This window comes from Carassius gibelio, chromosome B1 (genome assembly GCF_023724105.1).
Source record: "Carassius gibelio isolate Cgi1373 ecotype wild population from Czech Republic chromosome B1, carGib1.2-hapl.c, whole genome shotgun sequence".
NCBI lineage: Eukaryota > Metazoa > Chordata > Actinopteri > Cypriniformes > Cyprinidae > Carassius > Carassius gibelio.
The window spans coordinates 5,836,893-5,853,067 of NC_068396.1; the positions used below are offsets into that span (position 1 = coordinate 5,836,893).

Below are 16,175 nucleotides of genomic sequence, written 5' to 3' on the forward strand. Positions count from 1 at the left end.
CATCCAGAATACCTTTAAAGACACCCAGAACCATTTAGCAATGCATGCTAGCAAGCAACAACCCTGAACATCCCAGCAAAACCTAAAACCCTAGCAACATGCAGATTGACTAACAGCCTGCCAAAATACCATAGCATTATCTTAACAACCATCCAAGCAACATACAAAATGCCCTAGACAACACAAAAAACAAAGCAACATCAAAAACATCCTAGCAACCTTACATAATGCCCTACCAAAAACTTTGAAAATCCTAGGAACAACCGAAACACCCTAACAACACGCAGTAAATGAAACACTGATACCAGCCAAAACAGCACAGCATTACCCAGAATGCCCTAGCAACATGCAATACACCCTAGCAACCACACGAACACCCTAGAAACCAGTCAGTAAACTTAGCAACTGTTTGCCAATGTTCTGGAAAACACTCCGAAATCTTTAGCGATGCATGTGTTTTTTATCTTACTAAAATGTTAAGGAGAAAAATACAAATCTAGTTCTACATATTCTGATAAAACCACATTTGGCTGGAGTGTTGCACTTCTGCATAAATGTAACGGTAAATGGCCTGAAAGCAATCGCCAAATGAAAATTAAGAGCATTTTCACCTGAACGCCTGCCCAGAAAAACACATACAGCTGCTAATGATGCGACTGGCAGAATAAAGCTCGTTCAGAGAGACTCGAGCAGAGCCAAAACTCTGAACTCCAAACACTAGCCTCCAGAACTCCAGCCAAACCTCTCCTAGGGACCACGCTTGACTGAGAAAAACCTTTGTCTTTCAACGTTTCGCAATATCACAGAGGAAAACATTAGCCAGACTGAAATTATGCGCCTGGGGAATAAGAAAAGTGGACCCTTGGGTGATGGATAGATTACTTTAAAGGTTTGTAGAATGTTTGTAAATGAAGATGAATAAATACGTTGGCTATTTTTGTATTCGGTTATAAATGACCTGTATTACGCTAACAGCGGTTAATGCTAGAATAAATATCTGAAATTGCTCCCACCTTCAGTCACATTAGTTATGACCCTAAGTGGAAATCCATAACCCAAAAAACCCTCCAAAAACAATCACTTTGATGGAAATCTTTGCTGAAACTTGCATACATCATACAGCTTTGTAAGTTAAGCCTCGAAACAGAACATTTTAAGTAATTTAGTTTAAGCAAAATGTCTGTCTGTCTATCCATCTTTCTATCCATCCAATTTATAAAAGTCCAAAAATAGAAATACTCATAGCGGATTACAAATGCTAATGCCTTTTTAACAATATTAATTAGATTTTTTTTTTTTTACGTATATTTATTTATCTTAATGTACAAATGTATCAAAAATAAAAGAGGACAGAAAAATAAAAGAGGACAAAAAGAAACACTAGCTGAACCACAGGCCACAAGGCCTATACAGAAAAATTTTAAGAGTAACTTAAAGAACAAAGCAAAAAAGCGAGAGCGAGAGATAAAGAAATAAATAAAGGGGAAAAGGTCTGGACGGGGGATAAAAGATGGCAGCAAAGCATGACACTATGAGATGTGTGTAATGAAAACCAATCAGCTTTCAGCAGTGAGGAGATTAGCACAGTGGCAGTGGAGCTGAAGCCAATACTCCACCCTAATGAAATGTAATTGGAAACGGGCGAAAACTTCCCATTGTGGAGCACTGAAATATCCTTCATGTTTCTGAAGGTGGTGGAAAAGAGAGAGGACAAGTTACCGGGGTCATCCATGGCTAATACTGGGAAGTGTGTAGCTATAGTGCTTTATTTTGCACTGAAGGCAATCGGTTTCCCCTGTGTTCAGATAAAGAGACCAAAATCTTAACGTCTTCTAGGTCTCAGTGTAACCTTTAATCTTTGTCTACAAGGCTTTACCACAAATATTTAACCTCAAAAACCTGCATCTTATTAACCAACCACCCACAGTCCAAGTTAACCAAGCATTAAATGCACTGAAATCGCATTGCTTTGTTTTTAAATTAAGTCACTGCCAGCAAAGAGTCTTTACAGTCCCAATATAACTGGTTCAAACTTATCTAGTCCACAAAATGTAGTTGATTTTATCTGTAGATTATTTAGTATGTAGTTTCTGGTAAATGTGGTGTATGCGTGTTTCCATACCTAAATCCATGCTCTTGGAGGACTTGTTGGTGGGGTAATCTGGGACTTTCTGTCGTTGAGGGTATGGTTGATTGTTGGGTTTGTAGGAAACAGGCTCCATTTCAGCCCTATAAGACACATATCACACAAAGTCAGTTTGGTCGATCAAATATATCAAAGAAATCGCAGAAATGCAACACTCTAATCAAGCATCTATATACTATAATAAAAACACATACACTACCTCTCAAATGTTTGGGAGTCAAATATTTTATATTCACCAAAGATGCATTTATATGCTCAAAAATACAGAAATATATTATTACAATTTAAAGGTTTTCTTTATTAAAATATTTTAAAATCCAATTTATTGATGCAAAATAGAATAGTTGATCGTACAACTAGATAATGCCATAAAAAAAATCTTCTTGATGGTCTCATTGTTTTCAAATCTTTGAAATAAGGCTTCAGGATTAAATACTGAGCACTGATCAAAGTACTAGATTATTTGCTTTCACAATAAGAGCACTTAAAGAAAACCAATGAACCGTGGCTGCTATCTCTGACTTTACTCTTTGAGCACTAGAACTAACCGATTCTGTTGGTGTTTGTGTGGAGGGTTTGTTTCCAGCCGGCTCAGATCAGAAGGTGGACGGGGGAAATCATCTTCATCATAATCTTCCTCCGGCAGTTCCTGTGGTCCACCAGGGGGTCTGTAAGAAGCTGTTTTGGATATATGAGTTTTAATGTTATATACTAATGTTAAAACTGATGTTTATTACACAAAGCCATTGTATGGCTTCAGAAAACAAGCTTAACTTTCTAAGTTATCTTCTATTGTATAGGCGTTTCATTGAGAAACAAAGTCATATAGGTTTGAAAAGACATGAAAGCAAGTTATTCCTCCTATAATGAAAAATAAGACACACTTGGCCACGTTCACTGGGATTTGAATCATCTAACATGTGAGAAATAGATTGAGACCTTCTCAATGACTGCAATTTTCTGCACTACTGTCCCCGTTCCTTCCACCATTTAGCCATCTATTGTAAAGCGGGTCCAGAATGAATGTGTCACAAACAGTATATGATGCAGTGACATGAAATATTAATGCTGGTGCTAGCAAAAACATGTTATTAAAACAACACTTCATTAAAACTCATCAAAATTACACTTTGGTGTTAGAAATTTTTTCAGATTTTACCAAATCTAATGGCAGCGAGTGTGGAAAGCAATCTGAATTTAAAATGAGGCGTGTGTAAATATCACATCCCTCTTTGTGCGACTAAAGTACAGTCACATGCTTTGACGGACAAGAGACGCTAATCAGTAAACAATGGTTTCCCAAAAACACGGAAACAGCCTTTTGTGTTGGCACGGGCAACTCTCTGGAGAGCGGCGGGAAAGAATAGTGTGAATTTAAAACAGTTTGTTATCCGTTCTCAAGCGCTCGGCACAATTGCGAATATGCTAATAAGCCCCACTTAGAATCCATTTCATCAGCTTAATGATTTCAAGGTCAGGCCGCGTTGCATAAAAGCGAAAGAGAACGTAGCAAAAATAACGTCATTGGCTTTTTCATCCGTATTGATGAGATGGGCAGATTTCCAACTTGTAGAAGTCGAAAAAGCTAATGGAAGTGGCAGAGAAAATGAACTCATTTCATCCCCTTATAGAGAAGCAAAGCACTCTTCACATGGTGTTGATGATGAACGCATGCTTTCTTTCTTTTTTGGAACACTGATCAATTTCATTTGTTGTTTTAACAGTGAGAGAATTTAGATGAAATCAGTTAACATTATATAAAAGCAATTACTTGGTGTGCATTTAGAATGTAGTTAACAAGTTAAGATGGATTCACACATAACGTGATTTGGCGACCACCAGTGGAATCTGCCACATGATCCAACTGAATTCTGGAGCTGACTATGAAGCAGGAATTAATAGCACAGCAACTTTAGGTCACAACTTAAAGCAGCTGAATCAGTGGCAGTGTGTACTTACCAGGAGCAGACTCGTACATGCGGTTGTTTGCTGTGGATGGTGGTGCCGAACCGTTGGTGTGGTTGCTGTTTGGATGAAGATGAACAGGAGAGTCGTTTCTGGTGACAGCTTGACTGCTTTCTTGATTTTCCTTAAATATAGGGCAAACAATTAGAGAAGTATTTGAGTGACCATAAAAAGCAACAAAACATTGATCTGGAAGAAGCTAATTGGGGGGGGGGGGGGGGGGGTATGTCTAAACAAATATGGGTATTTTAAAAGCATGTTGCTCAACAGGATGCCAACATTTGGGATATTTGCCATGCAGGACAGAAAACAAGGTTAGGGACAATGAAGTACATCCCAAAATTATAATTCTCTTGGGACTTGCTTAACCTCAACATTTATTTTGCAAGTCCACTCTTTCAGGAGGCACATATAGAAATTTACATTCAAGTGTAATCAAACATAGTAACATAGTAGTTTAAAGACTACTACTGTTGTCAAAAGTGGTGAAACACATCTTGATGCTTCGTATCTAAATGTAAGCAACAAACACAACCATTTCCTGAAAGAAATTTATAGTGGTGTTAAGCAAGGATGCACTAAATGACAGTAGGCTAGTTTCCCTTCAAATTGCGCAAACCCAAATTGCAAATTGAAAATATGCCTAATGGAGAAGCGTCAATTTCGCAAAAACACCAATATATTGCAAAAAAGTTTCTACACTCAAATGAGGTGGTTTTTCAGGCAAAGCAAAAAGGGAATAATAAGCTAAACTGAAATGGAAACGATTTATTTTCCCCACATTTACACGTCACATGGCGTATGTAAAAAGTCATGCTCATTCTTCAATGTACCACTTCATAAGTGGCTGTGCTTCAGTATAAAGGGCTCTCCCTGCCATTAATGCTTAGACAATTTAGCTGTGGCTCTGATACGGCCACTGAAGCTGACGGCCACTCAATGCTTGTGTTAATGTCTTAATACAGTCTATGGTTTATTCCAGGTGTGCCTCACATGTTTCTGAAGTGGCTTTCTTTGCTGCTTCTGTAAAGATATACGCTTCCTTTTAATAAATACAGCCAAAATCTGTTGCCATGACTTATCGTGAGAGGCAAAAGGTTACGTTTTAGTCACATAAAATCGGTTAATGGAAACACTGTCATTTCGCAATACTTTATCAACATTTCTAAAATATAGCAAAACCTTTGCACAAATTTGTAATGTAAACAAGCCTAGTAAAGACATGTGTAACGTTTAAAAATACAGCTTATCCATTTCAAACAAATACGGTTACTATTAAATCAAAGAATCTTGAAAAAAAAAAAAAAAAAACACGTTTTTACCAAAGTATGATGTTGCATAACTATATATTCAAGTAGTTAACTTGAAAATTTGATAATATTTCACAAGATTACTGTTGAACTATTTTTAATCTTTTATTTTTTTTTGGGGGGGGGGGGTACAACTGTGCATGTTTTGAAGGAAAACTGTAGATACTAAAAGAGAAAAATCAATTCTTTGAGAGAACAGAATACATTGGGGGAAAATATGTTGAACTCGAACTGTAAATGGATAAAAGCAACCATATGACAGTTAGAAATTTTCATAAACCAAAGGCAATCCCGTCAGACAGTACTAGTCAAGACAGATACGGAAACATGTGTCAGTGTGAAGACGTGAGGCCACAGAATGATGCATCCTGATGGATTCTTCTCAGAAGACAAAGAAGCTACAGCTGTCACCGTCTGGGCATCTACAACCCAGAGGAGGAACACCGTAGACTTTATACTGTCATACAAACCACATGCTACACACGCTACTCGCGGCAATAAGCCCAGACTGACTGGATAGACATGAAACGTATTAGGATATCACCATATCAAAGTGTGCTTAAATGCATTCACACTGTACTGGATGAAAACAGATGAAAGCCTCATTCTTTTGTTCCGACTTTAAGCCTCAGTTGGAGGACAGTCATTAGCAGGGATGATGGCTCTTTACATGGGGAAGCATCATTCTTGTCATCTGCCTCCTGCTCGCTGTCTCTCCAGACGCACGGGAATCATCAATGGACTGAAGGACTGATTCTCAGGCTCCCTTTCTCCTCAGAGATTATGTTTCTCATGAAAAATGGCTCTAAAACCCCCTTCGCTGAGCCCAAGCAACACTTCTTCACTCTGATCAATGCCTTGACGACGGTTAACGTGTTGTATGCATGTGACTAACACGCATAAATTGAGAGATGGCAGGAAAATATCTAAAGGTACATGAAGAATGGGACAGCAACTGCTTGAATCCAAACGGAGGGAAACTAAAAATGAAAAGTCAAATTTAAACAGTCGATATTATTGATTTGCGTGTTCATCTCCCACTGACTTCAGCCACTGCATCGTCCTTATTAGTGGGGCTTGTTAAGGCATGGTTCACTATTACTATTGCTCACAAACCGCTGACCACTAATCTCTGGTGCAAAACACATGGAGCAGTATTTCTTAAACACACATCAATGACGTCTCAGATGTGTGATTCCTTCAAGAAAACTCGTTTGCCCTGGTGGACAATAAAATGCAGAAAGAAAGAAAGAAAGAAAGAAAGAAAGAAAGAAAGAAAGAAAGAAAGAAAGAAAGAAAGAAGTTAGTGTAAACTAAAATAGCAGTAGCTGATGAAAAACTAAAACAGAGATAAAAATAGATTAAAGTAGAGAAGAAAAAAATACACGCACACATATATATACATATATATTAGTAAATAAATAAAACATCAAAATTACTAAAAGCTAACTTACAACATTTTAAATAAATTAATACATACATACTTAATACCACTTTCGATACTACAGGACATTTATGGCATTAAAAGGTAAAAAGTTTCTCAAATTAATTAAATAATAATGTCAACAACAATGATAATAATGATGATGTTATTAATTATTATTATTTCTAAGTCGAATACATTACTATTGTAATACAACTGTAGAATCATTTTAATTCACATTGCCGCAGTAAAATGACAGTATGTTTGTGAAGCTGAAGGCTTTAACTCTTTTAAGTGAAGCTATTATTTTGGCTAAAAACAGCTGGAAAGTATTTTAAGTATCCGTAAGAGCAAGTTAAGAAACGTGTCTTATTACAAATCTAACTGTAATCGTCTTTCTACAAAAAAAAATGTTCAAAACCATGTTAAACTCACAGCAAATGCAGAAATGGAGTCCACTGCATTTACTACGAAACCGCATAAACAAATCATTAGTGGCCACCCAGAACCCCCTAGCAACCGCATAGCAACACCCACAGCACACTATCATCTGAAGACAATGTCAAAGTCCAATTTCTCCTTGCATCAGTCAATATGTTCCTAACATAATCATATCCAAGTTCATTTAAATATCACATTGATTTTAAGTGTACAACTCCTACCACAACACACACACACACACACACACACACACACAACCTCTGACATCTTCAAAGGCAGTGCGTTGAACGTCTTAATCAGACACCACTCTCAAGGGAGCTTGGGTCTACAGTCCAAGACAAAGAACCAACAAAACAGCCTCTAGAACAAGACCCTGAAGCCACGGCCCCCTCCACCCCCTCCACACAGGCCAGGAGTGAGGGTGAGCTGAGGTTAGGGACCCTAAGGGTAGCCCCGGGCTGCCTTTCATTAAAACCCCAAATTGGCCTTTTATTCAAGGAACCCAAGGTGTAATCTGATTAATTTGCCAAGCAAGAGGAGATCCAGCGAAGTAACGGGATTAGACAGCAGACTGGGTGGAGAACAGGAAGGAGGTGGTTTCACATGAAATCTCTGGAAGGTACACTGCAGTTTAAGAGTTGGGGTATTTAATACTATAGATTTAATACTTTTATTCAAGGGTTTCTGTAAATGTTAAACTTTTTAAGACATTAAGCAAATTTGTTACAAATTGACGGGAACATGTTCTCAATCTAAATGTCTCATTTTAACAATACTTCAGTTTGTGAAAATACAACTTCCAACAGATCTCTCTTACTTTGAAATAAGAAGTTGTTTTATGAGAAACTGAACAAAATGTAGCATCCTTATGAATAAAACAAGAAAAAAAAAACGTGCCAATGGGCTCAGAAAAATCAACTTAATTCAAAGGGAAACAAGTTACAACACTGACCACTTTTTAATGTTTTTTTTTTTAGAAAAAAACATCTTAATATGGCATCTCAAGTAAATGTATCTTAATTCAAGGATATTTAGATATTTGTATTGTAAAATAAAACAAATACTGAGGAAGGTTTTTTTTAACATTAAATGCAATGACTCCATGAATTTCAAACGTTATGTTAAGATACAATATCTTTCAAGGCCTTCATTTGTGAAAGCAGGAATAAAGTCTTTTAAATGCATACATGTATTAAATGGACTAAAAATGACAGTAATGACATTTATAAAAAAATAAATAAATAAAAAGACATTTATAATAATAATAATAATAAAAATAATGAATTAATAAAAGTTGGTAAAATATTTTACAATATTACTGTTGTTATTAGTATTATTTATAATTAATAATATTTTTATGGTGCTGCCAAGAAGTCCAAGCAAGGTGCATTTTTCCAAGGTTTTCAGTTTTGTAGTTTGTTTTCTAAAAAAAATAAAATAATAATAATCATAATAATAGTTAGAATTGTAATAAAATGTCTTTGATTGAGGAACAAACTCATTACGTTGAGTCCACAAACACCTTTGATTCTCTAACCTCCCACTCATTCTCTTATCACTCAACTCTGTCTGGGTGATTAATGACATATTGATCTCTCCGTCTGCATGTGATTAATGAAGAACGCATCTCAGTAACATATCACCTTCTATTGAGCGCCATTACCGCCCACACCGATCACCATCCCTCTACCTCTAGATCGGGCTGAGGATAAGCTAATGCTCACCCACCCAAAGTCAGAACGCTGAAGGTGGAGTCAATAACTATTTGTCTTCATATTCATTGGACGGTGATGAGGAGCTGTCAGGATTTATGAACCGTCCCGCTTTAACCTTGGATACAAAGACTCTAAACTTGGATCAAGCTGCATTTGACTATTTCTGACCATTCAGAAACCTTAGCATGTGACTGATGACCAAGAAAAAAAAAAAAAAAAGATTCAGCTATTATCTCTTGGCTGAAAACTGACATTTTATTGAGCTGCTGGCTCATGGAAATTGATTCTCTTCTCCAATAAATTTGCTTTAACACTACTTCCCATAATAGAACAGAATAAGACCATTTTGAGAAATATGCAAAAAACTAAACAAAAATGCTTAGCTAACAAACACACCTACTTCCTGAAATGATCAGCACTGACAACTGAGGTTTAAAAACGTCTCCATTATCAATTAAATATATCATTTTAGCTGACTCTCTGTCTTTATCATGTGAAACCACCTTCTTTCAGCAAGGATATCGTCATGCGGGTTTAACACACCAACCGGTGAATGCTTAAACTTACCGCCACATTAACAAAAGGGGGACCCCAGTGAACATGGCGGACCCCCTGAAACACAGAGACATGAAAAAGACAGTAGTAAAAGGCCAACCTACCCAATAATGCAAGCACAAACTGAACACTTTATCCAGCCACATTTTCTATGTCATAAAATGTTAAAAGTGCTCATGAGTAAACTTGTATGTACTGAAAGTTTCAAACAAGCATTTAGAGGAAATGCATGTGTTTACATTGCATATTTTTTTAGTGCATTAACTTGCTTTATGAGAATGTTGACTCAATCAAAATGCACTGATTCAATGCAATGCCATGCTTACCAGACTTTAATGATTACATGTTGGGTCACATAATAGCCACTTTAATATATATATACATTATTTTGATCTGATGTAGCATATATACAACCAAGCAAAAGTTTGGGATTAGTACGATTATAAAAAAAAAAATTCTGAAAGAAGTCTCTTATGCTCACCATGGCTGTATTTATTATTATTATTATCAAAAATAAAGCAGAAACAGCAATACTGTAAAATATGACTACATTTTAGTTTTCTATTTGAATATATTTAAAAAGCAAAAAAAAAAAATCTTACAGACCCCAAACTTTTAAACGCATTATTCATATTGCATATATAAATTCAACACAACACATCTTAAAGTTTGAAATCTCAATAGTGGAGAGAAAGAGATGCATGACACCTCATGCCCTTTACATCATAAACAGAAAAGATCCATGAAGAAAAGCCCAGAGGGTTAAAAGAAAACCAAGTGCATGCAAAGATTTAAAAGTCTTTTATTACAAAAGAAAACTTCAGCAATACAAAAACAAATCAAAAGAAAAGCAGACATGAATAAATAAGTGAAAAGAGCAAATTAAAATACAAGCATGCGCATGATGTTAGCACAACAGCAGGAAGAAGGAGTGAAGAACAAGCACTTTCTCATGAAGTCATAGAAAAACAAGGAGAAGAACAATCTTCAGTCTGTCAAAAATATATCTACAATGATTACATTTCAAGGACCGTCCTCCCCAAATGTCCATGATGGTACTGCAATGCCTCACATGGCTGATACCAATTTATAACTGAAAATATTTATAACTGAAAAAAAGAGTTTTTTGGGGGGAAAATGAGCTGTTTGGGATACAAAAAGTCTATTTTTCTCTTCTCCTCATAGGATAACAATAGCTAGATTTAAATCTCAGAACAGGAGCACATTAAAACCATTTTCTCCTTTTAGCGAAAGCATATGTTTCATGTGCTCGTACACAATAACTAACAGTCAGAGGTCACCTGAGAAGCCCTGTGGGGAAGCGGTCTGTAGCGGGACACATGGGACAGTACAGGAACTGGGCATACCTGAGCAGACGAGTGCTCCGCAGCACGCAGAACCACCAGCTGGATGGTTCCTCGGAGGTTCCCTTCAGTCGACATGGAGTGCCGCAGGGTTTCCATGGCATCATGGTTGGAGCGTCCAATCAGCGATTCACTATTAACCGCTATCAGCTGGTCATTGATACGCAAGCGACCGTCCTGCAAACAAGACAAGACAGACACTAATGTTACATGTACAACCTACTGAGATATTATAAGAGGCAAACCTTTACGAAAAAAAAGCCTTTCTGACAATTTTCAGCAGATACCTATACTAAACCTCACCTAAAAGAGAAGCTAAATTCATTTAAAAGATCACACATTTTTATTAGTCTTAGAATTTTCATTATTGCATCCCAAATAGTACTAGTCGTAGACCGATTAATGGAACAAATTATAATACTAATAGACAGTGAGAGAGAGAACGAGATAATGAATGTAGATAATATTCCCTAAAGATACAGCGCAGTACAAAAAAAATAAAAATGACAAACCATAGTACTAGTTACAGGCACATTAATCAGATTAAATGATCTTACATTTTTACTATATTAATGATATATGAATAACTATTATTTCAGTTAAATATATACAGTACTGTGCAGAAGTCTCAGGCCGCTAGTATTTTCACCAACAAAAAAATGGTTTTAAGTCAGTTCTTTCTATGTTTTGCTGTAGTGTGTCATTAGTAAATATCAGTTAATTTTGGCTATTAAATGTAATAATCCAGTGAGTTTTTGTCTGCACAAAGGGTCTGAGAGCAGCCAGTGCTCCACACAGAGATCTGATCTGATCATCATCAGTTTGTCTGGAATAACATGAAGAAACAGAACAAACTGAGACCGACTCAATCCAGAAGAACTGTGGCAATGTCTCCAAGACGCTTCAAGAAACCTGCAAGGCTACCTGAAAAACAATGCGCAAGTGCACCTAGGACAATAGTTTTTATTAACGCATAGTGTGATCACTCCAAATGCTTATTTAATTTAGTTCAGTTAATAGAAGTTAATTAATCAACTCTATTCATGGCATTATTTTTGACAGCATCCGCACTTTACAGCATTTTTACAAAAGTGCCTAAAACTTTGCACAGTAATGTAGCTTTGCAGGTTTCTTGAAGCGTCTTGGAGACATTGTCACAGTTCTTCTGGATTGAGTCCGTCTCAGTTTGTTCTGTTGTAAAATGTAGAAACTAAAACAGTAATATAAAAACAAAAGAACATACACAAAGTTTTTATTAGTTTTATGATTTGTATTATTGCATCCCAAATAGCACCAGTTCTAAACATATTAATAGTATAAAAACTCAATTTTTTACTATAATATTAATAGACAGAGAGAGAAGGAGAGAATACATAGATATATAATGAACCTAAAGATACATCGCAGTTTTAAAAAAAAAACTAAAAACTAAACTACAGTACAATCCATAGTACTAGTTACAGACACATTAATCAGATCTTACAATTTTACTATAATAATGGACGATCTATCATTTACCTGTTCATTCAGATTGAATTTAAAATTAAATACAAAGGCAATTAAAGAAATTAATTAATACCATGAAAACAAAAATACATAAATATTTTAATGTTTTCTATAATAAGTAAATAAAAATGGAATACAAAATAAAGTAAAAACACAAATCATATGACAGTTCTAGTTTAAGGCAGATTAATCAAATATACTACAATATTAAAAGGTATATAATTATATACATTATTTTCATGAACCAGCACTATTTGGGGGGGTAAATCTGTTATGACTGAATTACTGTCACACTGAAACATGCAGCTTAGTTAGAACCAGTGCTACTGTTAGCAAGCTACTCCCAACACTACAGCCCTGTAGTGTGATTTAAAAACATTTATGCAGTGTAGCCCCACTGTTAAATGTTTAATGCATCCCACTATGAATGCAGACACAATTACGGATGCATATCATTAGCGTGAAAGGGCCGGGCCGGAATGAATTGGATTAAAGTTCACAGCTGTGGTTTCCTAAATAAAACTGAGCTGAGGAGGAACAAAAGAGATTAGCAGCTAAAAGCCACTGGAGCCACTAAAGACTCCTGAGAGTCTGTCGCGGCGGATGATGCTGACCCCTGGGTGAGGTCACTGACCGCAGACCACCGATACTGACCCGGGAGGGGGTCTCCTGCAGGACGGACACAAACACTTGTGCCCATCTATTAAGAAACTATACTCATGCACACATAAGCAGACAGTCTGGAAGCCCGCAACCTAAGATGGCCTTGTGAAAGACGCTCCCTCATAAAGAGCTCTAAAGATAACCTACAACAGGTTTCTCTTCATTACTTTTAATTATGATTTATTTATTCCAGAAATTAAGATGCAGTTTTTTTTTTAATATTCATGCTCATTTGCTAGAAGAGCAGCAGAAAGTGTGTGCGAGAGAGCACAAGAGAGAGAGAAGGGTGAACAGCAGAAGTCAAATGAAGAGCTCAGCCTTTGAAAACGTCTGTTTCTTTGAGCGTCTCTCTGATGGGGTCTGTGATGCAGCTCGCTCTCTGAGCCCACTCTCCACTGGAGTGCTGATGGGGCCAGAGACGCAGCTCCACCTGTGAGCCCACTCTTGATTACAGTGCTGATAGGAGACAGTAGATGTGCTCTTATCTGCACACAGACACAACACCTGCTACCTGACTGAAATGATTGCGGAGAGAGGAGGAGAGGAGTATTCATATTTCTATAGCGGCACTAGGTGAGCTTAACCTGTAATAACAGACACAGCATATGCCAAATCAAAATGATGAAGCTTAATAGGCTATGAAAAAGGCCAATTTTCAGAAATTATCTTTAGTTTCATCCATTTTTTTTTTTTGTTTGGGGTCACTTTTGGGTGACTCAAAATTACCACACTGCAGTATATTATACATTATAAGTAAGATTTGTATTATCAGTTCTCCAAATCATAGTAGTTACAGGCAGATTAATCTGAAAATATTTAGGTTTTAAATTCAACAGTCAACTATGCCTCATCAATTTTGCATCTATGTACAATATTTTATTGTAAATGTCTTATTAATATTATGTTAACCAATAAGCTTGAATTAGTTAATGCAATAGCTAACATAAAATAACATGATTCTTTTTCAGTGTGGTCATCAACTAAAACTAATAAACATTTTTATTTATTTATTTTCGGTAAAATACAATAAAATAAAATAATTTGGGTCACAACTAACCAAAATAAAATGAGTTTTATTTTAGCTTAGTTAGTTAAACTATATTGAAATAAAAAGGAACTGAATGACAATGAAATGAAAGTGGAAAATATTTAAAACCAAAAGCACTTTAAAAAATTCCTAAAACTTACATTAAAATTAAATTAACAATTGAGAATAGAAAAATAAAGGATCCTTTAAAATATTAATAATTACTAAAATAGTATATAAATAAAAACATTTTTACATATACTATTCTTTATGTATTTTTTAACCAACTGCATAAACATTGTGTCATGAACTATATTATATTTATATAGTTATAAAAGTATATGTATTTAATTTTAAGGTTTTAAAGGTAAAATAACGTATTCTGAACAACAGTATATAATATTTATAACAGTGTATAATTTTTATTTATAGAAATTCTTTAGTAGTTTTCAGGGATAAATTACACCTGTATGCCATTCTGTAAAGAAATACGCAGGATTGGAGTGACTTTTATGATTGGAGCTCACAGATGAACGGACGCTGGGTGAACGGGATGCTCTTTACCTTGTGTGCAGCGCCGCCGTGGATGATGGACTTGATGAAGATGCCCAGGTCTTCTCCGGTCTCTCGGGACTTATTACCCTTCAGACTGACCCCCAGACCAGCTGAGCCGGAGTCACTCAAAGGAACTTCAAACATCAGCTGCTCTCTCCCGTCCTCCGAAAGCTGCAGACCCGATGGCTCTCCTTTCTGCAAATAACACACACACACACTTAGATCTGTATCTCAGTTGACTTTCAAAATCGTGTGAATCTTAGCATTCATCCCAGTTCAACATCTTACCCTACTACTTACAACTGGATTACTACACGTGTCATTATTGCCTGCAATTGCAAACTACAAGAAGAGTGGAGATTATTGTTAGAGGTAATTGACAGTATGTCACAGATACTCGATAAAGTTTAACACGTATTGAACCTGGAGCGCTCCAATAAGATAATGGATGAAGTGATTTTCATCTAAATCTTGAGATGAATGAATATTAGCCTACCTTTAAGAGTTTAGAGGTCAGTTAGATGTTTTTATGTTTTTGAAAGAAGTCGCTTATGCTCAGAAAGGCTGCATTTATGTGATCAAAAATGCAGTAAAAACAGAAATATTATTACAATTTCAAATAACCGCTTTTTATATTAATATAGTTCAAATGTAATGTATTCCTTTGATTCAAAGCTGAATTTTCAGCATCATTCCTCCAGTCTTCAGTGTCACATGATCCTTCAGAAACACTTCTTACTATTACTGATGTTGAAAACAGTCGCTTCATAATTTTTTTTGTGGAAACCGATGATTATTTTCAGGAAGTTTTGATGAATAAAAACTTCAAAAGAGATATTTTAGAGATGGATCCCAGTTCAAATAAAGCCAGATGTACTGAGTGGATGAGGAAGGAATAATGATGGATGAATATATAAAGCAGGGTTAGGACAGAATGAATGCATGTCTAATGGAGAAGCAGGAAAACACATTGGGGGTCATTTGATTTGAACGTGAAAGAGTGAGATCATGAGAACGTGCTAGATCAAAAGGAAACATAATAAGCTTATGGGGGTTGGGGAACGACATCATTTAAGACTAATAACTCATTATTGAGCACACTTCGGCACACACACCCACAACTACCCACACATTTCACTTCTCTTTTTTCTTTGGCCCCAAAACATCATACCAAAGAGACCAAGGGTGTCAGTGCCATGGTCTTTGACCTTTTCTCCACATCCTGTCCTTCTTCTCGCCACTATCGCATCAATAAAACATGGCAGAATAGCCTAAGTGCGATGGCTAAACGTGACCGACATCGTTCTGGAAACCACATTAAGCAACAGCATTGGCCTGTTGGTAAGCTCCTGTGGAAATGGGCCAGGAAGTAAAAGAAACAAAAACGACTTTGGAAGAACACAAAGTTGGGCAAAAAGCATTAAAGCAAGAGCTAACGATGAAAAATAGGAGGGCCAATGGGGCAAAGCTTCAAGTAGTCCTTTTAGCGCATCCTCTTACTGATG

General features: G+C 36.3%; 1 protein-coding gene across 2 annotated transcripts in view; it reads right to left on the reverse strand.

Moving 5' to 3' along the window:
• Nucleotides 1-16,175, reverse strand: part of pard3ba (par-3 family cell polarity regulator beta a) — a 143,978-nt gene that overhangs the window by 59,297 nt on the left and 68,506 nt on the right. For both annotated transcript variants that reach the window (XM_052545471.1, XM_052545470.1), the window contains exons 11-15: nt 14,680-14,865; nt 10,923-11,096; nt 4,106-4,235; nt 2,695-2,824; nt 2,123-2,229 (exon numbers count right to left, since the gene is read on the reverse strand). In XM_052545471.1, the coding sequence (XP_052401431.1) occupies nt 2,123-2,229; nt 2,695-2,824; nt 4,106-4,235; nt 10,923-11,096; nt 14,680-14,865 (727 nt within the window). The remainder of the gene's footprint in view (nt 1-2,122; nt 2,230-2,694; nt 2,825-4,105; nt 4,236-10,922; nt 11,097-14,679; nt 14,866-16,175) is intronic.